At 39.8% G+C, this 25,188-nt stretch overlaps 1 protein-coding gene across 1 annotated transcript in view; it reads left to right on the forward strand.

Moving 5' to 3' along the window:
* Positions 1–247: 247 nt before the first annotated feature.
* Positions 248–25,188, forward strand: part of CHN2 (chimerin 2) — a 207,454-nt gene continuing 182,513 nt past the window's right edge. The window contains 1 exon segment of the mRNA XM_030550857.1: positions 248–463. Coding sequence (XP_030406717.1) covers positions 415–463 — 49 coding nt within the window. The 5' untranslated portion in view covers positions 248–414.

The following is a 25,188-nucleotide window of genomic DNA, read 5'->3' on the forward strand; positions in this document are numbered from 1 at the left end:
CTGCGCCCGGCTGTCAGCGCTGCCCGGCAGGAGGCGGAGGCGCGGGGCTGGAGGACGGAGCTCGCGGGGGCGGCTCTGGGCACGGCCACAAGGGACCCCCCCCGCGTCCCAGGCGGAGAGGAGGCAACTGGAAGCGCCGCGGGGCCTTTTCCGTGCCCTGCTGCCGAGCGGCGTCCGCCAGCTGCACGCAGCGGCAGAGCCCTGCGACGCCTGAGCGGCGCGCAGCCAAGCCACCGGCCGCAGCTCGCTCGCTCGCTGGCTGAACAGGAAGCGCAGCCCCGGCGGCGGCGGCGGCGGCTGCTTCGCACGGTGCGGCTCCCGCACTTGGCAATGGGCTGGGGGCAGCGGCGGGAGCCGGCCAGCAGCAGGAGCAGAAGCCGGAGTCGCAGCGGGGCCAGGAGCTAAGGAGGGAGGATGGCAGCGTCCAGTAACTCCAGTTTGTCCGGCTCCTCGGTTTCCTCCGGTAAGTTTCTCCCACCAGCCCCGTGGTTCGTTTGCTCGGCAGGAACCTCCCGGCCCCGGGTGCTGCTGCTGCTTTGCAGCGCTTCGCTGCAGCTGTTGCCTTAGTTTTTCCTTTGCCAGGGCGAACGTGTGTCTAGTCCCGTCCCCCGCCCCATCGCCTGCCCGCCAGCCGAAGAGGGGAGCCGGGGGGAGGCTGCTGCCGCGGGCAGGGGGTTCCTGTCACTTCGCAGGCAGCGAAAGGAAAGGGGGAGAGGAGCGGGATGGACACACACGTTGGTCCTGGCTGGCTGCCTCGGTGCTGCGAGGCAGAGAGGCGGCGCCTCCCGCGGGTAGCGCGGCCGCTTGAAAAGTCAGGGGCCCCCCAAATCCTCCGGCAGGGATGGGACGCTGCGCCCGAGAGTAAAAGAGCAGCGAAGGCGCCTCCCGCTCTTTTTCGCCTCGGTTTGTTTCAAGCCTCAGCGGTTGTTCCGAGTCAGGAACATACCTTGGCGTTGGCACTCGCCGTGCAACAGGGACTAGTCAGGTTAGCTCCCTGCTCAGGCAATGGGGCCGCACTGGCAGCCCTTCTTTCGGAGCTTTTTCACGTCCCCGTGAGGCAGGTGTGACGGGAATGGGGTAGGACTTCCCCGATCTCCTCGTGGGTTGGGGTAAAGCCTTTGGGTCATTGTGAAAGGCGGATTTGTCATCATTTCTTTATAGTGTGGTAGTGCCCGACAGGTTCTCGGTCCTTCAGAAATGCAGAGGAAGACAAAAGTCCTTGTCCCAAAGAGTTTGCAATACACTAATTACCAACTGAGACTTTTAAGAGCCTGGGTGCTTCTTTCCTGGAGTTCATGGGTTCTCAACCTTGGAGGTTGGGAAGAGGTTTCAGAAGATCATGATCCCCCCCCCACCACCACCTGCCTTTTTTAATGGCTAGATAGGGAGAGGGGGTGTCTTTGAAAGGTGGAAAGGTTGTGATCCACTACTGTAGTTGATCATTTGGTCTAGTGAAGTAGCAAAAAAACTGAGAATGGTAGGAAAGTACCATTACTTCTGTCGGTATGACAGTTTTCTAATCACAACAGCATATCAGGAAAAAAATTCCTTCATGCTTTCTTCTCAGCTCATTGAATTTTTATAATGACAAATCTTTAAATTGTGGTTGGCAAGAAATTGGAAATAAACCATGTGGTAATTAAGAGAAAAAAACATTTAGGAGTAAATGTACTCACTGTACTTGTGGTTTGGTGCTTATGCTCTTTACTCTAAAATATTTAAAAAACCAGAGCCAAAATTCAAGCACTTATTCTAACTGTGAGAGAGATTTTCCAAAGACAAAAAATTTATTTAGCATGTAAAGCTCTTCAAGGCAGGGACTGTCTTCTGCTCTGTGTTTGTGCAGAGTTTACCACAATGGGGCCCAGTTCCTGTTAGCCCTTAGGCACTATCTTAATAAATATGGTTAATAATAACAGTCATCAATTATTGGGAGTGGACCACAGCTACTCTGAGTGAATTGGCCATCAACACTGGTTCCACACTTGTAAGGTAACTCCCTTCTCTTCATGTGCTAATATATATGTATGCCTGTAACTGCAATTTTCACTCCATGCAGCTGAAGGAGTGGGTTTTTTACCCTCAAAAGGGTATGCCCAGATAAATCTTTAGGTCTTTAAGGTGCCACTGGACTCCTCGTTGTTTTTTAAAAACATTAAAATAATTAAGCTGTTTTCACTCTAGTGATAACTATAAATACTTAGCAATAAATATATTTAACTATGATGATAAACATAATTATATATTCTTCTGATATGTAAAGATGGACTAGTGTGTAGTGTGTATCTATATGATAGACGTCAGCACTTTCATAAAATAATTTACTACCTTTCACTTTCACACCTTAAAACTTTAGGTTGTTATTTTTTGTGGTTACAGTTTTAACAAAATTATTTTTTCTGTCTCTTTTTTTTTTTTTGAAAGCCAAGGTTCCTACATACAGTAAAGTGCTCAATATTAGCAGCCCCATCATATCTGACTGTGTGGAGCCACATTTTGGCTGTCTGTGGTTTCAGTTCTCAGAACTCAGCAAGTCTTCGAGCACTTTTTTAATGTCATCTAACCACATGTGCTTGGTTTTAACTTTACTCCGATAGAATTATATTTGTCTTCAACTTACCAAAATGAAATTTGCAAATGATATATAATTATTATTCTACTCAGCGGAAGTGGGCAGGTTATATATGTTCTAGTAATGGAAGAGGAAGTGTAATCTAGTGGTGATAGCAGAATGCTAGGAGACAAGACTCCTAGCTCTACCAGTGACTTGCTGTTTAACCTTAAGTGAGTCATATAACACCTCTGGCTCGGTTACTTAGCCCTAAAATAAATATATACACTAACCTACTTCACAGAAAAGTTCAAAGTTTAAAGAAATTAGTGTTTGTGAAGTGGTTTGATATTTACCCCAGCACTAGGATAAAATATATGTGCAATTCTAGGTGAATCAGTGTTTGTCTACATTAGGGATTTTCCTGTTGGTTGCTACACTGGTGCAACCCTTCTGAATAGATGTACTGTGCCAGATGGATACCAGATTCTGGTCGACCTCAGAACAATTGTTCGGTTGGTGAGAGGGCTTATGTAGCTTCTGTTCCCCAGAACCTCTGAATGATGGATGATCTGAAATTTCCATCAAGAATTTGTCCAGCCTGTGCTGTGTGAGCACACGAGAAAGGGCTGGCCAAAATCTGGTCCATGAGGAATAGAAACATTGCATGTTTACAGAGTGATAATAGTGGAAATGACTGCTAGAAGGATAGATGGGAAGATGTTTGCCTTTTTAACATAAATTTTGATGGGACAATTTCCTGCTTTTCTGACCCGCACTTCTTACAACATTGCTAGTTCTGTTCCTCAGTGGGTGCCAAACTCTGGGTACAAACCTTATTATAGGTAAAGAGCTGTCAAGTTGAGCATGGATCAGTTGTAGAGATAACGTAGTTTTACGTTCAGCTCTGAGGGAAAAAGTTCTTTATACGCACCAGCTCTCAAAGCCTAAGGACATGTGACTGCACTTGACCATCTGCAGTGTAACATTTTCTCTTTCCTATACCTCCATTGCTAGTTAGAGAGGAGACATGTAAAATAATGGCTCAAGTATGTTTTGTGTGAAGAAGCTGCAAAAGAATTTTACTATTTAGACATTTTGTGAGCCCTGTTTTGCTTTCTGATCTATTCTGTTAGCTTCTATCAACTTCATTGGGAATAGTCAGTTGAAAACATAATTTAGTCTTCTTTAAACAGTCCTTTTAAACATGCTTTACAAACATTAATGAATTAGTACTCATAACACTACTGTTGTTTTACTGATGGGGAAACTGAGGTAGAGTGGCACAATCAGGGCTGCAGAGGGATGTAGTTTTAGAGCCGTAGTTAGAACTCGGACGTTCTTTGTTTCTAGTTCTTTGCTTTAACAATTAGAGAACACCTCTCTTTCTCTTACAGAGAATTAACATTCCCTAATATTGGTCTCCTGTAGTGGTACTGTCATGTTACTAATTATAGTCTCAATATTGTTGGATACTTGCTTGAGGCCTGTTCTAACTACTACTGAAGTTAATGGGAGTCTTTTAATTGACTTCAGTGGGAACTGGATCAAGCCTTTAATGCAGAAGAGTGGGTGGAAATGGAGACTATTTGTTCTGTATTTCCTCAAATTCTATGTCACTAGAATCTGAGAATTAAATATGCTGCTCTTTAGGTCATTTTTTTGAAAGTACCTAAGTCCCATTGAAGTTAATGTGACTTTTATGCAGTTTTGAAAATGTGGATTATTAGTCACAAAAGACAACATTTTCAAAAGTCTTTGAGGTAAATAGGATGGAGCTGTGTGAAAAGGAGGAGGCAGTGGTATTAAGCATTCCAGTCAATATTCTTTTCTGGAGACTTGGTGGATCTGCGCAGCATATGAAGTGTCGAAATTACAGTTACTTCCATTGTGAATGCCTTCCTAGCTTCCCAGCAAATCTCCCATTCAAAGCACCCAGGTGAACTGTTGCTTTACACCATTCCCGCACCTGCACCTGCTTTCCTCAGGAGTGCTGATTCAGTTATCAGCAGCACCTTTTCTTCCCCTCATCGCACCATCCCTTGCTTAGGCTGGCTCCTACTTTTACATTTCAGCCTCCTGTCTCTTCTGCCCACTCGCTGTTCCCCATTATGGTCTCTGCATCTCAACTTACTAACCCCTACTCTAACTCCCGGTCTTCACCTCCCAACTCAACACTCCCCTCCCATGGTCTTTCCCCCCTCCTGGTCTTTCCTTCCCACAAACCATCCACACTTCCCACTTCATTTCCCAGTACTGTCCTTCCTGCTCTCCCTCAGTCGTACAGGTAGGTGAAGCTTTGTTTATAAGTGATGAAGTGCCAGCTCCATTCTCTCTTTCTATGGAACATAATTTCCATGGTGCTTGAGCATCAGGTGAAGAGAACTCCCATGTTTCCTTTTCCCTTTGGGCTGCCACTCCTTTTTATTGGATCACACATGGATCCTGTCCCAGAAGAATATTTTGCACTATGTTTGTCACTTGTCAGCAAGAGGCTCAGACATGTTAATTTTAATAACTTTTATTAAAATACAGTTGATATGTTTAAAAATGTTTCTCATTCTGTATATATTCAGAATGCTGTGCTGAACAAAACTGGTTATACTTTCCTTTTTTTGAAAAGAATGAGTAAACTTAGCTTTTTACAAATTTTAAAATACTAGTCTTAATTTTTTTTTATCCATTCTGAAGTTTGGAATAAATATCTTAAAGTATCATTGGCCAGTGGTCCTTCATTATTTAACAATGAAATGTATGATTTATAAAGACAGTTCTTGTAATAAATCTAAAAGGGTCAAAAGCTATTTTTATAAATGAACTGACATATTTTGTATAAAGACAGTCTGATTGCAAACTAGGTGCTTTTACATACCATATGCTTTGTGAAAAGGGGAGGGGAAGGGGAAGGGGAAGGGGGAGACCTAGCAAATAAAGAAGAATATCAGGCAATTCCAGTAATTTAACAAGGTCAAAATAAAATATTAAAGAGTAATGACTCCCTGGGGGGCCATGAAGGTGCTAAGATGTGAAATAGACATATATTGTAAAAATGAAAGTCAACATAAGCTGATTTTAATTAAGGTGCTAGCAAGTGAAAAGAAATGAAGTTGGTACTGAACACAGATTCAGCAGGATTTTAATAGGGAAGAAGATTAGTGAGTGAATGTAAGTTTATTCTTAGTGATGTAATAGAGATAGTGTTATGAAAATGTAACATGAAAATTAGATATTCGGCTGATAAAGTGCTACTTTTGATTGTAAAATGGGTAGTAAAATTAATTTCTCCCTTTTCTCTGTGCAGTGCTTCTGCTAACCATAGGGTTTCATCTTGACTTTAAGCTTACAAGTCATTTGTGTTTGAGGAGACTGACAAATCTATAATTCAAGAAAAAATACAATAAAAATTCAAAAGAAAAAAGGCCCAAGTGTCTATCATGATCTAATGACAAATCTAAAATTTACTTACTAACTGTATTGATTGCTGACTACTGAGGATTAATATTAATTAGGTAACTGTTAAAAGCACCTCTGCATTAGAATTTAGTTTGTATTTATTTGCATTTTTCTTCATGATCAACTTGTCTCAAAAACATATGCTTAGAATCAGACGTCCAATGTTTCACTCTGTTGCTATGATGACCATTTTGGATCCCTGTTAAATTGACAAGGTTCTTACCTTCTGTTTGTCTGGTTGTAGGAAGGTTTAGATGTGCCAGAACTCCAAGGGATTATAAGGGACTCTTGAGAGCGAGACCTTCTGCACTACCACATACATCACTCATACATGGTTTTGCCCATGCTGTTTTTCAAAATAATTTTTTTTTCAGTAAATTGGTTTATGCCAGTCTTAAACTGGAATGTTTTAGCTAAAGATTTAGTTAGAAAACATGTTAACAATTGTTTAAAAACAAACAAACAAAAATGTTCCTTATTCTGAAGGGCAGTGATGAAAATATTTTTCTTTCTGCTCTTTATGTGCTGGCAGAAAATGCTCTCATGCTGGGGGGCCAGTCTGTTGTTCCTCAGTGTCTCTTGCTTTTGTAGAAGAGAGGAACTAGAAGAATTATATCTTCAGGAGAACTATATATTAAGAAATGCCACATAAATATTGCATGAAAAAGCTTTTGTTGCAGAAAAATGTAACAGGATTTGTACTAGAAGCTATAAATCTATAATTTCATATACATCACTTTGTGTACAGATGTATTCACAGTTCATCTGAGAATTATATACAGCAGCTAGTGTAAATGCATACTTTTGGCTTCTATTAATATTAATCCATTCTTGCACTCTTTTTCTGACCTTTGATTATGAGAATATAAATCTGAGTTTCGCATTTAGAGATAGTTGTTACTAACTATGAATCATACATAGTTCAGCAACAGTAGTTTCATCACCTTGTTTTACTCGGCAGTAATCCAGTTCCTGAGGTGGAAGAATTAGCAGTTTATTCCTGGTACAAGAGAATTAGTATTGCAATACAGTGCTACAGTAACATTGGTAAAAAGAACAGGAGTACTTGTGGCACCTTAGAGACTAACAAATTTATTTGAGCATAAGCTTTTGTGGGCTACAGCCCACTTCGTCGGATGCATGTAGTGGAAAATACAGTAGGAAGAGACACACACACACACAAACACCATGAAACAATAGGTGTTACCATACACACTATAAGGAGAGTGATCAGTTAAGGTGAGCCATTATCAACAAGAGAGAAAAAGAACTGTTTGTAGTGGTAATGAAAATGGCCCATTTCTAGCAATTGACAAGGAGATGTAAGGAACTGGGGTGGAATAAGCATGGGGAAATACTTTGTGTAATGGCCCATCCATTCCCGGTTTTTATTCAAGCCTAGTTTGATGGTGTATTTTCCACTACATGCATCTGATGAAGAGGGCTGTAGCCCACAAAAACTTATGCTCAAATAAATTTGTTAGTCTCTTAAGGTGCCACAAGTACTCCTGTTCTTTTTGCAGATACAGACTAACAGGGCTGCTACTCTGAAAAAAGTAACATTGTTGTGCTTGAAGGTTTGCAGGTAATATATTAGTATGTGACAATATGTACTTCTGCCTATGGTAAGTTAAATACAATAGAAAAGATTTTATAATTTAGGAGAATTTGAAGGTATAGCGTGCTGTCTCACTGTATTGACTTTATTAAAAGGTAATATTAAGATTATCCTCAGAACAGACCATTTTTCATTTGAGCTGATGTTATCAGACATTCTGATTTGCCTCGGTCAAGATGGCTTACTTGTATAACTGATAATATAACAAATGTTAGCTGAATTCCTGTCTGATAATAGGGTGTAATCAATAAATCAAATGCCAACCCGTGGTACTCTGTCAAGTCAGATTTCTTCATGTCAATCCCGAAGTTGTTACAAAGTATTTTCATGTTGTTATTGCACCTTGCCATCTCCTCAGCTCTCATTTAAGCACTGATGTTCTTAACTACTAGAAATTGTGGTAAAATACAACTTTGTATTTTGCTACCAAAAGAAGAAAATAGAATGGTGGAAATATTAGAGAATACCATTTGCTGACCCTCATTTGCCACCTTATGTGGCTTTCTTAAGGAAAGGCAGGCTCAGCTGAGCTGCTGGAAGTAAACTTCCTTTTTGGTTTTAAAAAAAATGACTTGTTGATTATGCCAGTCACTCACCAGTGGACTAATCGGAAAATCCAAAAACACTTAGGTCCCTCTCCTGCAAACACTTATGCATATGTTTAACTTCACTCATATAAGTAGTCCCATTGAAGTCAATTTAATACCACACCTTACTGAGCATTGTGAAAGGGAAGTAAGGCTGAAAGATGGAAGACTGGTGAGAATAGGTGGGCGTAATTAAAAGTGATTGGTTGCTCTTAATTGAGTATTTCTGTGCCTTTCAGTTTGTCTGTTTTTTAAATTGAAGCATTTTGTCTGAGAATAAGGTATATGATAGTTTTGTGTAACTAAAAACAACCAGTAAGCCAATAAACAACTAGCTAAATATCTCTTTTTGGGGAGATTTTGATAATATGTATTTGTCATTTAAGCTTTAAAAATTCTGATGTCAGTTATAGTATGGAGAAGAGTGAGTGTAGTTATAAAAGAAAAGCCTGTGTTTCTCTTGACATATGTGCTCTACGGTAAATCTATCAAAGATGGAATTTTTTGTGCAACTGTTTATAATTTTTTTTCTTGTATATGTTCTGATCATAGCAGTGTACTTGTGTATCAATCACTTTTGTTATTTCAGCTGTGAACATATCTTTATCTGCATATTTAATGTAGGTTGCAGTGTAAGAATGAATTAGAAAATTACAATATTTTGACATATTAAAAGATTATTTAGTTACTCATTCGGGCTCTTTTCAAGGCACATAAGGGAACAGAACAACACTTATGTTGCCGACGTGCTGGGAGGGATCAAGTGAAGGGCAGAGACCGCTGTACAGTATGTTTCCTGGTGGTGTGTGGCTCTTATGCAGAGACACAATGTATTAAGGGAGGCATGGTCTGCTGGAAAGTGATGGGAGTCAGTCACTTTAATGTGGAAAGTTTCCCTTTAAAAGACATGGAATTTGTTGTAATATTCGTCTGCTCCTCTGAGCAGTACTGAATCAACTTGAAAGCCAAATGGACCACTTCAGAGATGTCATATTAGCACAACTGACAGGGGGAAGACAGTGGCAGCACAGAGACAAGCCAGCCATTTTCAGCATTTTCCAAGGTGTACAGGTGACAGGAGAAAACAATTTGTTTACCTGTGTACTATTGAAGTCTCAGGCCTGTTGTGGGGATATGAGGCTATGCCTCCTGTCACTACCGCACATCCAGCAGGCCAGTCTCACTAAAGGGAGCATGCAATGAATCCTTAAGAGTGCTGATTGTCTTTCAGATGAAACCTTCACAATTGTGCCTCTGTATGTAGGAAGGGGAGGATATATCCTTGTTACTATTTTTAAATACACATAATCATATGTAACATATTTTTTGCATACTTTATTATGCTCTATTGGTAGTTTAAAAGGCCACAGATATACTGCAATATTTTCATTTGATATTAATATAGGATCAGATTCTGTTTTCCGTATTGGCACAGAGGTACATGACAATGGCAGATTATTTATGCCTGTATTCTGGCTTGCAGTGCCTCTCCCCGTCCCCCCCCCCCCCGACTCCCCAGCGCCACCCCCATACATATTATTCCAGTCAGCAGGGCTGTGCACAAGGTGGGTCAAGCAGGGGCACAGAGCTCCTCCAGTCCTGGGGCTGTGGCTGGGGCACAGGACATGCCCCTCCAAAAGTGGTCAAATTTAAATTCATGCGCACATCCCTGCCAGTCAGAAACAAATATAATCTGCGTGTTGTGTAAAGTACGTAGTTGTTGCTGGGTCAAGTAGCATGCACATACAACAAATGGGCAAGCCCTGCCACAATATAGTCAACAGATCCTGAAATATGGAAAAGGTTCTTGGGATTCAACTGTGGGATTTAGAAGTTCTGTCTTGCAGATCATACAACATACTTTGTAGTATAGACAGTACTATAGTATGTAATATAGAGCAGCCTTGTGGTTAAAGTGGGGGGCTGGGAGTGCTCAGCTCCCTATTCCTAAGTCTGCAACTCACTTGGTGTGCCCTTGAAAAAGTTACTTAACCTCTCTCTGCCTCCATTTCAACCCGAAGTGTAGAAAAAAATCATAAAGACCCTTCCAAATAATGATATATGCTTACAAATCATTAAATAACTAAATAAATGAACAGATGATGTGTTATTTTCACTCCCATTTAAGTGCACTCAAGTGACTTTTTCAAGCTTTTCCCCCAATAGTGAGGGCTAAAAACTTACTGTATTTTTAAAATGAAAGCAGACATTTTCATGTAATCACAGGATTTCATGTAATCACAGCTGGGACTTTAAGAAAAATACTAAATATTACAAGACCTGTAATAAAAATCACAGGAGTTGCCAATACCTCATTTACTCTTCTGGAAAATTATATTTACATATTTCACAGAGGTGTTGTGGAGCTTATTGTTTTTTTTTGTGAAAAACCTTATATGAATGCACACTGTTAGGGCCTGACCTACAAAGTGTTGTTACTTCTGCTCCCAATGAGGCTGAGGTGGTAACTGAGTTGTTTGTAGGATTGGGAACATATTTATCTGTTTTTAATACAATCACCATCATAACAGTATCTCCTGTTGTTAAGGGCCAAATTATTATAGGTTTTATGGTGAACTAAAAAAGGAGTACTGATACATTCAGTATTTTTTGTATTCACATTATGTAGATGAAGAATAAATCAGTTCCTCTAGTAATGCATTTTCAAGAATTATACACAAATTATGTATAATTTAAATGTTGTGCATATGTTTGCTCACTGAAAAAGCAGGGGTTTTTTTCCTTCCCATTTCCAGGCAGGCAGACTGAGATGATGGACAGCTTTTAGTGACATGCTGTTTTTATTCTACAGTTGTTTTATTTTAAAATTTGAAACCTCGGGTTAGGTTGGTTTTTTTTATTGATCAAACCAGTTACTGGGGAAATTAAAGTATACTGCACCATATAATGTCTTTACATAAATTTGAGCCTACTGAAGATTAAGTATTTTGATTCCAAGCTTCCTTTAGTTATGAAAGTGTGAATTTGACACATCAGTGGATAGTGTAATTTTTCGTTCAAGCTCCGTGGATAACAGTAAATGATTGGACGTGATTTAAACAAGGATGGCTGCCTTGGATAAAACTTTAAAGCTTTGGATCAAGAATGCTTGAGGGTAGGAGAAAAATTAAAGACATGGAAATGGTGATAGATGGGCATGCTTCCCCCCGTTCTTTTCTTTTTGCCTGAATACTACGAATAGTTCTAAAGATGGAATACCTTTGAGAAATCAAACAGATGAACTGGAAAACAATCTAGATTAGTAAATGTCAGGTTAGTTGGAGTCCAAGAAATTATGTAGAAAAAGGAAGCGAGATTTTATTTAATGCAATAGCAAGGTGAGGAGAATACATAATTTTCAATTCCCTTACAAAGTGGTGTGATGAGTCAGACAACAATATTTAAGAGGTAGATTTATAGACATTTTTAAATTATAGACTCTGGTCACCAGTTTAGTGGCAGCTGAGTATATGTGAGTGAGAGAGTGGCAGGGGGATAGGGGAGAAAGAGAGAGAGAAAGTGAAGTCTTAAGCCTAAATATACACATTCATTAATATAGTACTGAATGTTTTGTTAGTGTAGTCACACAGTCTTGTGCTCTTATCCCATTGGATCTTGCTGAGTACATGAGTGTGAGACCTCCAAAGAACACCTAACAGCTGCAGGAAATGGTGTGGATAGTTTAGTATGTGCTCTTCTTCCCTCTGATTGAACCAACCTCAGAGCACAGTGTTAGGGGATGCTGATCTGCTGGAGGAAGATGCTTTCCTTTGAATGAGATTTTAAAGAGATTTAAGAATCCTATAGCACTCTTCAAGAGTAGAAGGTTATAATTCGGTGTCCTTCAAAATTCCAACTCGAGCAATTACACTCTGCTTGTTTAAATTCCACTTAAGAAGGCAGAAGGAATAGGTATTCTTCACATACTCTTGTGTAGTGTCAATGTGCACTGCTAACACTGTTGATGTTCCATTGTTTTAACTCAGAAGTGCCTGTATTTAAATGCTGGATTAAATGATCTAGTATCGCCAACTCCAAGTGTGGTGGTGGTGGGGTGTGTGTGTGTATTTCTTTTTTTTTTTTTCGGATTCTCCTCATAAGATTAGTTTTAAAATGAATCCTTTCACGCAACCAAATTTGGTTTTTCAGACATTTTTTCCTCCATTCACTTCTTTATCGTCCCTCTCCCAGCGAAAGACTGCTCAATACCTCGCTAGACTCTGATGGCACAGATTCTGACTTCAGTTATACTAATGTAAGCCTGGAGTAACTTCAGTGAGATAACTACTCATAACCTGATGCTGATGTTCCTTGATCAGTTTTTTTCTGATAGACATTTCAGAACATATTAGTTGTTTGGTATCTATTCAAGGTAGTTTGATGCTGTTAATTTCTGACACTGTTAAAGTACCATGTGGAGTGACAGCTGCTGAGGTAACAACTTGTGGTTCTTTTACTCTTTGAAAAGCAAAATATTGTAGACATGCAAAACCTTTGCAAATGAGCAAGGACATATGAGTCTAAAATTTGCATATTTTCTTGTTTTAACAAAAGTATGTTCATGGGGGAATATTACCTCATTTGCAGATACTGAGTCAACAAAAATATTTGAAACTTTTTTGCATATCTGTAATATTTTTGTTAGCTTCTGAATAATATTTTCTTTTGAACTCCCCTATCTTGCCATATGGAATAGAACTTTGAGGAATATGCTTCCAATCAGAGGATCTCTCTGATAAACTCTGTAGTTACTTCAGTTTACTATATCGCATAATTGTCTTAGGACCTGCATATGTAAATACAGGCATTGGCCTTCATTTGATCTTGCTTACACTTGAATAAAACCAAGGTAAATCCTTGGAAGTCCACAAACGAAGTAATTAAAATCTACTTAGTCATGTCTAAATACTGATAAAAGCATAGCAGAATTTTCAGAAGCCTTCTTGATCCATCGCTAACTTTGCACACTCAGCAGTTGACCTCTCAGTGATCTGCTGCACACCATCTATCCATCTCCTTGCTGGTCATCCCCTTACTATGACATCCCACCACTGTTCTTTTTCCGATAACATTCATCAGGTGTACAGATGAAAATAATCTCATGTGATCAACATGCATAAGTTTGTACCTGTTGATTTCCGAGAGCAAAGTCCACTTTGTGCCAATGTTTCTAATATAAGGTATAATTTTAGCGCCCTCATGGCCAAGATGGAGTCTGCTCTGCAGGCAGCTCTGGCCAAGAGAAGGCGCGTGCAGAAATGCAGCAGGAAAAATCCCTTTCACCCTAGGGGCACCTATTCCAACCCCCCCAGAGTGAACACGCACCCCCACATGAAAAGTAGAATGGATATAAGAAAGGGAAATATTTATTTACAGAGGGATGAGAGGAGAAAAACAACAAGGGAAAATATAGGGGGAGCAGTAAAAACAGGGCTGCATCCAAGACAAGGCCCCACAGGCCCAGTGGTGGCACAGTCTGGAAGGGCAGACACCGAGCAATGTGTCTGCACAGAGTTCAGGAGTCCTGAGCAAAGTTCCAGTCCTGTGGTGAGTCTTGGGTGCTCCTGGTCATCTTCAGCGCCAGTGAACTCTCCCCAGCAAACCCCTCCTGTGCCCTCTTCTGTCGCTCTCTGCAAAGCCACACAGAGCGACCCCCTCCCCACTTAACTATCTAGCAACCTCCCTCCTCGTTCTCAATGCAGAGTCACAAGCCCCAGTACTCACAGCCCCTTGCAGCTCTGAGCAGCCGTGATACTCAGTCCAGCTCCAGCCTGTCCTTCTCGGCCAATTCCTCCCTGGCACAGTGCTCCTCCTGGCTCCTGTCCTGGGGTGTCCCCCGATTGGCTGCCTTGTCCTTCCCAGGCTTCAGGCATGTTCTCCGCTTCCTTTGCAAGGGCCTGCTTGCTGCCACCTCTCTTTCTCTCCGAGCTTCGGATCCACCCCCCCCTTTTTTCCTCACTCTCCCCCTCCCCCCAGGAAAAAGATTAGAAGGGGCCATGCTCTCTAAACCTCAAAGGGATTACATAAGGATTAGTCGTCTTTTCCATCCAGAGGATACAAAAGAGTCTTCACCAACTTCACATCCTAAATATATTAATTTCCCAAGATTCACATTCATAAGTCGCTATGGAAAAAATTAAGCTTTCCACCAGTTGAACCTATGTACCTTTCAAGATGGCACAGTTTTCCCACACTTTTGTATGGGAGGCTGTGGCTGAGCGAGCCATTCCCAGTTGTCTTCTGATTTCTTTGGAGCAGCCTTCTTGGTTGTGTTTGGTCCAAAAACTACAGAAGGGTAAAACTAGTGTATGTGATATCAGGCTCAAGATCAGTTTACAAAAAAATTGGATGAGAGGGAGTTATTTTAAAGCCAAACACACACATTTGACCAGTCTATCCTGACCCCCAAAAAATCAAATATATAGTCTTTAAAATCTATACTCGAGGAGCCAAGTTCTCTTTTGAGAACTTCATTTGAGTTAACAGACATATTCCGATACTCCTGTTTCTCTCCGGGAGGTGAGGGTGGGAGGGGGGAGGGGAAGCCAAGTGAGACTTAGGCCTGATACAATTTTCTCTCAAATCAATGAATCTTTCTACTGGGACTTCAGTGGGAGTTGGATAAGGCTCTTAGTTGCATTCTTGTGAGCATAAGTTTTATGTATGCTATCATTAACTAGGTCACTGTGTACTAACCTTAATGGGCTTTTATATTCTTTCAGTGTGACACGCGATGAGGTTAAGGGGAAAATGTCTACACTAATCTTTAAATAAATGCACAACCAATTACCCATTTTACTTTTGAGGGTCAAACCCTTGTACACTTTTGTTTCAAAATGTATTTGAACAGAAATATTTAGATGATGTGTTATAATCTACTGGTTACATATGATGAGATTCTTTATTTTATTTCTTGTTTTGCCATTGACGTTATACATGACGGTGGCCAAATCACAGTTGCTCCCCTTTTCGTGTTCTGGTTCTCGAACTGTAGATCTGAGTAGACGACCTTTGTTAGATAATTGTGTTTTTTCAACTGAGATTCCCTAGCGGCAGTACATTGTGGCAGTCTGGTTCTTATTTACACTCGGGTACCTTTACATCACTCTAGCAGTGTAGAGGTGCCTTAAAGTCGTTACAGTTTGTTACTTCACACTGCCAGAATGGTGGAAAGGGGCATCCATGTAAATGAGAATCAGGCACCCAAGGATTTAATTTAAATGAGAATTAGTAGTCTATTGTATACAATATATACACTCTCTGCGTTTGAATTTTCCTTTGGACACTTTTGATTTTTCTTTCATTAAAATATTCAGGGAAACATCAATTCTGTGTATGCAGTGAGCTGTATGGAGCAGATTGGGCTTGGTGCACTATTGGGAAGTAGGGGAAGGAGTGTGCTCCCACGCCTTGCATCTAAGCCAAAGACCAGGTTCAGTCTTGGTCCTTGCACCCCCTGCCTGTGTCAGTGCTTGACATCCAAAAGTGGTATTGAGAGGCAGATTGGAGTGCAGTTCTAACTAGCAAAGCTGGCCCAGCACAGCGCACCTGTAAAATGAGATTGCAGACATTACATTTTCCCTGTTTTCCAAAGCAATTATGCAGACAGTGCCTCTTTGTGTGCTACTGCTGGAACCCCATTTTCCACCCATGAACTGTGGCTAAAAGCCATAGGCTGTGTTGTGTGACAATGGGTTCACTTAAATATCAGTTTTTGAAGGTTTTGTTGGTTCTACCCGTATTCCTCATTTTATATGTACACAATTTCCATCTGTAGAAACATTTAGTGTGTGTCCACTATTGATGAGGATAGAGTGAGAGAGTTTAGCAGAAAGCATAATTTATACATATAGGAATTGGGAAATCATACCAGAGTTTTTCAGATTCTAAACTAGCAATATTATGATAGACTCTGGAGGAAATCTTCAGTAAACTCATATCATGTCTAGTTAGCGCCTTTAAAAAATGTAGACCCGTGTAATAGTGTGTTCATAGGGCCAGGCAGTCTAGTGGTTGGCATGCCTGACTTTCAGTCCCTTGCTTCCCTGGCTGAGATGCCTCAGTCCTTAAGGAGGTGTGGGAGGGAAACTCTTCATCTCCACTGGGTCCCAGCCCAGGGCCCTATGTGACGCAATGCCGGTAGGGTCTTCATAGCAGAGTCTATGTCTACTGCCCTATGCTACTTCTTATATCTGTCTCTTAAGTTTGAGGCATGGCCCCCATAGTCCAAACAGTCTGTAGTGGCTTGCTTGAGTACCATCTCCTTGTGGACATTTTGCAGCATTCTGTCACGGCCTCAGGTCCCTCTGGGCAAGTTGGATGTAAGATTGGAGGGGCTTCACCCTGCAATGTTTCTGAAGTTAAATCACATGGTTCACTCACTACTGGGTGCTCCTCCGCAATCTCCCTCGGTTAGGGATGCAGTGCTTTTTCCCACTGGCTGTCCGGTGCCTTGTGATGCTCCTCTTAGCTCCCTCCGTACATAAGTCCTGCCTCATCATCAGTCAGCCCAGAACTGAGCCAGGTTTCCTCCTTTTCTTCCCCTTCCAGGCTTGGCATTGGCTGCAAGTCAATTCTAGTCAAAAGCTAGTTTATAGCGGGGTGGAACTAGCTGGGCCCATAGGCTCTCTTTAACCCTTTTTCATGTTGGTGTAAATTTTCTCTGCTTCATCACAATATTATTATGTATTGATTTATTTTTATCATATACTTATGGTAAATATGAAGTCCATAAATATAAATTGTAGTTAATTCTATAACCAAGCAAACTTTGCCCTACATCCTTTGCCTCTGTAGTAATCTCCTGTAAAGAATTGATAATGGATAGACCATACAGTAGATTCTGGAAATAGAAAACAAAATTGAAGCAGGTTTTCCATTGTAAGATCTTATTTGATCAGAGGAAGAAATTGAAAAAGGTTATCCTTCAATTGCTACTCAGCAAGGCAACACTACATTTATTTCTTCTTTAAATCTAGCTAAGATTGCTTTTGTGTCCAAGCAATTCTGAAGCTTGCTGTCGAGTTTGGTTTACTTTTAGGTCTTTGGAACTCTAAGATGATTCTATTAGTATGATATTCTACTTAGCCGGTATTGTTAGAAATATTATTCAGAGTTGAGGATGGGTGTCGAGTTTTTCTTAGAAGCATGAGAGACCCTCTCTTAACATACAGATTATTGCCATATTGATTGCTGTGGCTTCAGCAATCAGATCAGTGTCTATTAATAAAGGCCTTTAATCAGCATGGCACCTACATAGTCTGAACAAGTTTGGTAAGGTATTAGAGGATTGTCATTTAAGTGCTCTAAATGTACCCATATATACAAGCTTTTAGACATTTAAACAATTTGAGGATTTTAGATCAGGATGGATCTATTGTTTGTGTGTTGTTTACCTGACATTTTATAAAACAGTCACGTTGCTCAAAGAGAAGAAAATAGTAAGCCATTAAAAAAAATATTGTAATTCAGTAGAGAGAAAAATTTCTCAGATACCAGCTCATCAAAAGATTAAACTTAAAACACATTCTTTGTGAAAATCAAAATGATACCATTTAAACAGGAAGTAATTGCATAATTAATATGTACCCAGAGTCCTCTGCCATCAGATCCACCATGCTTATATCTTCATGATTTACCATGGTGGGCAAGAAACACACACTTTTTGAAACCTCTTAAAACCAGAAACATTTACCTAAAATTAAAACTTCAGCTGTCTTTGTTTTCACAATTGGTTTCCGTTCTAACTTGCATTCCCTTATAACTTTCTGAAACTTTCATCTTTTGAGCTGTTCGCAGAATTGGTCTTTGCCAGAAGATGAATTTTGGTTTCAATGCCTCTAGAATGCCAACCAATTCAAGGAAAAAGAGGGAAAATACATTGTTAAATGATCATCTTAAGAATTTTACTGTTGTGTAGATTAAAAGAACCTGAATTTTTTTCAAGCCATTCTATAGTCTTCTTTTTTTTTGATCCATTTTGGAAACAGAGGACCAAAAATTACAGTGTTCTGTGAGCTATAATTTTGTTCTCAAAGTGGGGAAAAAAGCAAGATAATCAGAATGAGGTATTTGTAGAAAAATTGAGGTTCATCTAATATAGGAACAACATACACATACTTTTAAAACCTGTCAATAGTTCAACAAATTTTAAATTTCTGGGTTCAAGATGATCTGGAATGGCTTGATGGAATGAACTGGGGCACATGCTAGGCTTTCTTTCTAAATCTGATACATTCTCCACTTTGTTTCACTGAGCCATTTTTCATGCTCTTGATCCCTGAAAAAAGAACTGCTTACAACAGTAGCAGGACGGACATAAAATGACCAGTTGGATTTTATAGGGAGAAGGGACTTAAGAAACTGCATAGATATTAACTATTTAGGTCTTTTGGAAATAGAGAGAATTCAAAAGTAAACTTAAAAAATAAAAAAAGTGAATAATGAAATGTCTTTGAGAAAACATTTTGGTAGACCCATAAAAATATTTTTGGGAATTGGTTCTGGAAAACAGAAAGGTTTTGATCTTGTCACCAGGCCATCCTACTTGATCTGTGCTTGCATTTGCTGTTGCTTCAGTTTTCCCTCTTGGGTGCCTCAATAATCCCACAAAAGATGGTCTCTGTCCAGTAAACTAAAGGTCAAAATGAAAACAAAACGCTCTTTGGCGACTGTTTCCTCTGACCAGGTCTCTCAGAATTCTGAATAAAGTCTGACACCACAGCACAATGTTCATGGACTCAGGTTTGCCATCGTCTTGGGGTTCCTCTTTAGTACTAGTGTCTTGATTCTCCTTTATCTCAGTAGCAAGTCCCAGGGCTCTTCTGCGGGAGTCTATCCCTGCTTGTTTGTATGCAGCCATTTCCAGAGCTTTCTACCTGGAGTCTTTCATACTCCAGAAGAGGATCCAAGACCTCCTTTCTCTGGCCTTCCACAAAGCCTTACCTACCTTATGACTCTTCCTCTTACCCTGAATACCTTCCCTCAGTATCTCTCTTATGATTCAGATGCTAGATTCAAACCCATGTTTCTAGAGCTGTAAAAGCTGGTTTATATACTAGAAAGAGCACACTGTCTAGTTCTGATTTAAGTTTTATATTTTTTCAAAAAAAATTGCAATTGGAGGCAGAGACATAGGTGAAATAACATCAATGCTAACAACATTTGTGGCTAATCCAAGAAAACTGGCAAATGAGGTGCTTTCAATCGACTCAGTTGTCAGCAATTTCTAGACACGCTGAACAACTTTAGATCCCAATGACTTCAATTAAAAGTTCTTGCATTCCATGTTTGCATCTTGCAGGGACTATAATATTAGCATTTTTAAACAATTTTTGTTTAGTAAGATGATTAACTACTTAAGTCTTCTGTTCATTTGTAAGATAGCTGCTCTTAAACAAAATAACTTCTATGGACAAGTCTGACATTACTACACATTGATGTTAATGCCTTCCATGCATAGCGAACATTTAATTGATAAGGGAATTAAAGCACTTCACTGACTAGACTACAGCATAAAAGGAATTTTGGGATTAACAGGAACCATGGTTTTTCAGCATACAGTAAGATCATGCAACAGATTAATAGGGGAAGCAAGAAAGACTTGTATCTTATTTGAACTACAGAGGGGGTTGTAAGTAGCTAGAATTTTGAGTAATTTGCAAGGCTATTGCAGGGGAGAGGGATAGCTCAGTAGTTTGAGCATTGACCTGCTAAACCCAGGGTTGTGAGTGACCTTCCAAGATCCCTTCCAGTCCTAGGAGATAGGATATCTCCATCAGATAAGAGTAATGAAATCTTTAGTGGCTCAAAGTGTTCTGTGCCTCTGTTTTATGTTTTGCTCAAAAGATTGACACATCCAGCAACACAGTGCTCTCAAATATCATGTTGTGACACTGGTTCAGTAATAAGTCAGAAGGAAAATACCACCTACTGAATCGCCACCAATCTGCGGACACTGGCTGGCTTGTCTTTCATAATTTCCCATCCAAATGCTCACCAGGACCAACTATTATTATTTTTTTATACTTGGCAAGGTCAATGTTCATGATGTTATGGCTGCATGAATAAGGCAGTATTAACTAGAATATTGGAGGTAAAAGTATCTAGCAACGTACTCCATCTATATAAATTTTTAGTGGCTCATGCTTCAAAACAGAAAATATGTATTTATAAAAATTGCAGTACAGCATATATTTCCAGGATACTAGATTGTGACCTCAACATTTGAATTAAAAGCATAGATACTCAAGCACTGTAGTTCATAAATGTATGTAAGCATACTCCAATTTTGGCAAAACATCCACGCGCAGTAGAGTGTAAGGTATTTCAGGGAGATTTTTTTTTATTACTCTGAAAATCATTTGATATATATTGGTGGAACATTTTTTTATTTTTATTTTTTAATTTTTGTAAAGTGCTGTAGGGCTTTTCATTAAAGTCTTGAATCTGATCATTAGACTTGTGGAAAGCTGCAAGCCTGGCCTGATGTTATCTCCCCATAATAATGCCACCAGGGTGTTATTTTGTTACATTATTTAGTACAGGAAACTGCTTTGCTTTTCATCTATAATTCTAGCCTTGCTAAATGTTTTGTTTTGAAATCATGTTAGTTTTGACGGTTTCCTCTGCATTTTGAAATATCAAATAATCAAATATTTCTTGGTAGCCTGTATTTTTCGGTTAGTTCTCTCATGTGAACTTTTGTTTTAGTTGCACGCACTGTATGTTCAAGTGTGGTTATGGTCAGAAAAGTAACAACATAAAAAAAGCACCTTCTTTCTCAGCAGATCATTCTGTGTTTCTTCAAGTCACGTCTACAGTTTTTATTGATTATTTGAAGTTTTATACTAACACTAGCACTAAGGAGCCAATTCAGGTATGTAAAAGTGAATTTAGATTTGTTCGATTTGCACTGAAAATGAAATAGTCAGCCGTTGTGAAATGCGGAACCTTTATTACTGGAGATGGTGGAAGAGTCAGAAGGAGCTTGACTTTTAGATTCCAGTCTGAGTTATCTCCTGATTTGCTTACTGAACATATTTGATTTGGAAGTAATTAAGAATAAATATAGATTCTTTTGTGCCATTTTAATAATAATAGATAATAGTAATAATTTTATAGCTAATTGTGGGTGAAATTATGGCTTCACTGAAGTCAGTGGCAAAACTCCCATTGACTACCATGGAGCCAGGATTCCACCTAAAATATTCAAAGCATTCTTATATTTAATTAATTTCACAAGTCCCCTGTAAGCTAGGTGGGTAAGTACTATTACCCTCAGTTTACAAACTGAGATAGAAAGATGAGGTGACTTGCTCAGTGCCACACATGAATAGCTGCTGGCACTAGGATTATAACTCAAGACGTAATGACTCAATCTTGTACTCATTCCTGCATACTGCACTGTCTTTGACAGAGTAACTTTTCACAGTGTAAATGCATGTTTTCTGGCTTTTCATTTTATCATGGACTTCCCTAACATTTATTTTTTTCTAGTTAATTTACAGCACTTCTATTTCTGACTAACAGATATACTCTCATCCTTTTATGGCTATAACCGAGAACACTTTTAAATCATTCTCCTTATTGAGTTGTCTGCCTTCTCGCTGCAAGATGTGAGCATCTTTATCCTTTCGCTTTTGTATAGTTACATTTAACAAATGTAGTTTCATTGCTCTGGTATCACCTTTTTCTTAAAACTTTATAAACTTTTTTTGTTGTTGAGTAATTCGTTTCTGAAAATAACATTGCTTATATTAAATCTGTTTTCACAAACTTAATAGATATATTCTGTTATCAATGTGTAAATATTTGTTGAAGCACTTTCCTTCATATAGAAATAAGAATTTACCCAATTTCTGTATACACTTATTTTTATAGTGCTGTAAATTGCAGACAATTCAGTTGTATAATGTGAAATTCACAGACATGGTTTGGGTCTACATTGTATCCTGTACAAGAGCCTCAGTTATTCTTATAACAAAGATATCATAACAATGGTGGAAGTGGCAGCTACATCCAGTATCTTCTCTGTGTCAATGGAAACTAATAATTTATCTTTAAAAAATTCCTAATTATTTCTCCAACCTATGTCTTGCCCTACTAGATCTCAATTTTAATGTCCTACATTCTCCTCTATCAAATAATGGGGTTGTCTTTTTTTTTTTTTTTTTTTAGCATACTGTCATATTATTGTGGTTTAATAGGTATTAATTGCTTTTTTGAGGAAGGAGGTTTACAATATCCAAAGCTCTGAGGTACCTCTTTTTTTCCCCCCGGGTCCCATGTTCAAGTCCCTGTTCTTCAGCAATCTTTCCCTCAAAGGATAAATGACCAGGGTCTCCCTTTAGAGCCAATCAATCTTTCTTATTAATTGGCAGGAGGGTTGCTATTCAGTAAAGTAAGGCACTCCCTTCTCCAAGGAAGAAACACAATGATTTGCAACAGTTTCAGATGCCTTTGGGATGAGAGATCTGAATAAAGTTTTGAACATAGGTTTCTGTGTGTAGTACAAAATACTACTACCAAGCCATCCCTGCATGAGTGTTTCTAGCATTGTATTTCTCACACAGATAGCATGGTTGTGCTATAGTATGGAGTTTTAATTCATTATATACAAATATTAAAATCTGAACATCAGTTGTTTCCACTAAACATTGTAATTAGAGATGGGCCAAAAGTGAAAAGTTGATCCTGAACACTTTTGAGTTCTGGAGGCATTCAGATTTGAATCCCTGGATCTAAACCTGCCCCTGCCATTTTGAACCTAGGTCAGATCCAAAACCAAGAAGGTCCTGTCTTCTGATTCCAGTTGAGTTGCAGCCAGAATCTCATTAGGTCAGCCATTTTTACAACATTTCAGCCAAAGGTGGTATAAATCTCATGAAAACAGACAATTCTGTGAGATTTCTGCCATTAAGAATAGGGGAAGTCTCTAATGATAAGCTGTTTTCACAAGTTTTCTGCCACTTTGGGCTCTTATCTGTTAATCATAATTTGGCCTCAAACCTGAACCTTCATTTAAAACTAATACAAATGAGTATTCAAATAACCCCCTTATCCTATCTCTAATTTTAACATGATGACACTACTAGTATGTTACTTTTCAAAAGGATAGGAAGAGGGAGAACAAAGCAAGAGGAGCCATCGTGACCTGCTTTTTATATTTATAATATAAAATAATGAATTCTATGACCATTCTCTCACCTCTATGGCCTCTGTAACAGACTGAGTCCTAACCATGATAATCAACCACATATGTGGAGGCTGAGATGATGCTCAGTGTGATAGTCTGCCTTCTCCTTTCAGCATGGTGAATGTCGCACAGAGGACCTATAACGTTTAAAAACTGGGAAGCACTTACCAAATCTGTGGGCTATTCCAGAGTCACATGCAGGGCTGTGAAAACCCCTGGGATTGGTACCATTTCCTCATTTACTTAGAATCATAGAATGGAAGGGACCTCGAGAGGTCATCTAGTTCAGTCCCCTGCACTCATGGCAGGACTAAGTATTATCTAAACCATCCCTGACACAGGTGTTTGTCTAACTTGCTCTTAAAAATCTCCAACGATGGAGATTCCACAACCTCCCTAGGCAATTTATTCCAGTGTTTAACCACCCTGACAGGAAGTTTTTCCTTATGTCCAACCTAAACCTCCCTTGCTGCAATTTAAGCCCATTGCTTCCTGTCCTCAGAGGTTAAGAACAATTTTTCTCCCTCCTCCTTGTAACAACCTTTTATGTACTTGAAAACTGTTATGTCCCTTCTGTCTTCTCTTTTCCAGATTAAAGAAACCCAATTTTTCAATCTTGCATCATAGATCATGTTTTCTAGACCTTTAATCATTTTTGTTGCTCTTCTCTGGACTTTCTCCAGTTTGTCCATATCTTTCCTGAAATGTGGCACCCAGAACTGGACACAACACTCCAGTTGATGCCTAATATGCATGGAGTAGAGCGGAAAATTACTTCCTGTGTCTTGCTTACAACACTCCTGTCTCTGCTTCTCCCTCCTGTTATTCTTTATGTATTTTAACAAATGTCTTATGTAAATAAGAACCATTAAAGACATGTATTTGTTTTCTCTTGACGTGTCAAAAAATCCCCCATCTCTTCCCAATCATTTTAGAAATTTGACAGTTTTGTTTCATTACTCCTGCTCACAAGTTGTACCTTCTGGTAATTTGGTTGTATAGGTTTCTTCTCTGCATTTTCAAGGATATAACCCCTCATCAGTGGCGATTGATGCCCATAAATAAGGGCTGGGGCTGGAAGTTAGATACCACCCTCTGCCCCAAAACAACTATTTCTAACTCCAAACATGCAATCATTTCTGCTCTCCCAAATAAAATCAACCTGCTAAAGTATTTGCTCCCCCGTAAATAAATTGTGCTCCCCCAGCTCCTCTGCTGTAGTCTCCACCTCTGCTCTTACTTAGCATGAGCAGGCATCCACCCTCTAGAGACTCTATTTCCTACCTTGGCAGGTGACAGGCTCCATCCCCTTTAATATCTTCTCCCCATGTCACAGGTTCCCTGTTGCTCCTGCAGGTCATAGCTTCCCTCTTCTTCCAATTTTCCCTCCTTCTTCAGAGGGCCCTAACTTCTGTCTCCTTGAAATTCTGACTGGCCAGCTACTCACTCTGTCTGCCTCAGCTTTCCCCTGCTTAGGGCTTTGGTGCTGCGCCTGAAGTTGGGGTGGAGCTCTTCCCTGAGGCTTCCCAGCCTCTTTGGGGCTTTCCTGTTTCACAGAGGCTTGGACAGGCAGGCTGTGAGCATGTGCAGTTCTCAGTTGTGCTCTGTAATTTCAGTGGAAGGATGACTTCTCATGGAAGTTAGGCTTCCACCAGCCCTGCCTGTCCCTGACTGCACTCAATGGTGCATTTGTGCTGCAGCAGGTGGGGGTGTGGCTGCAGCACTTGTATGCATATCTGAGCTGGCTTTAGGCTAGCTAGCTCGGGTACCAGTAGCAGCGAAG

This window comes from Gopherus evgoodei, chromosome 2 (genome assembly GCF_007399415.2).
Source record: "Gopherus evgoodei ecotype Sinaloan lineage chromosome 2, rGopEvg1_v1.p, whole genome shotgun sequence".
NCBI lineage: Eukaryota > Metazoa > Chordata > Testudines > Testudinidae > Gopherus > Gopherus evgoodei.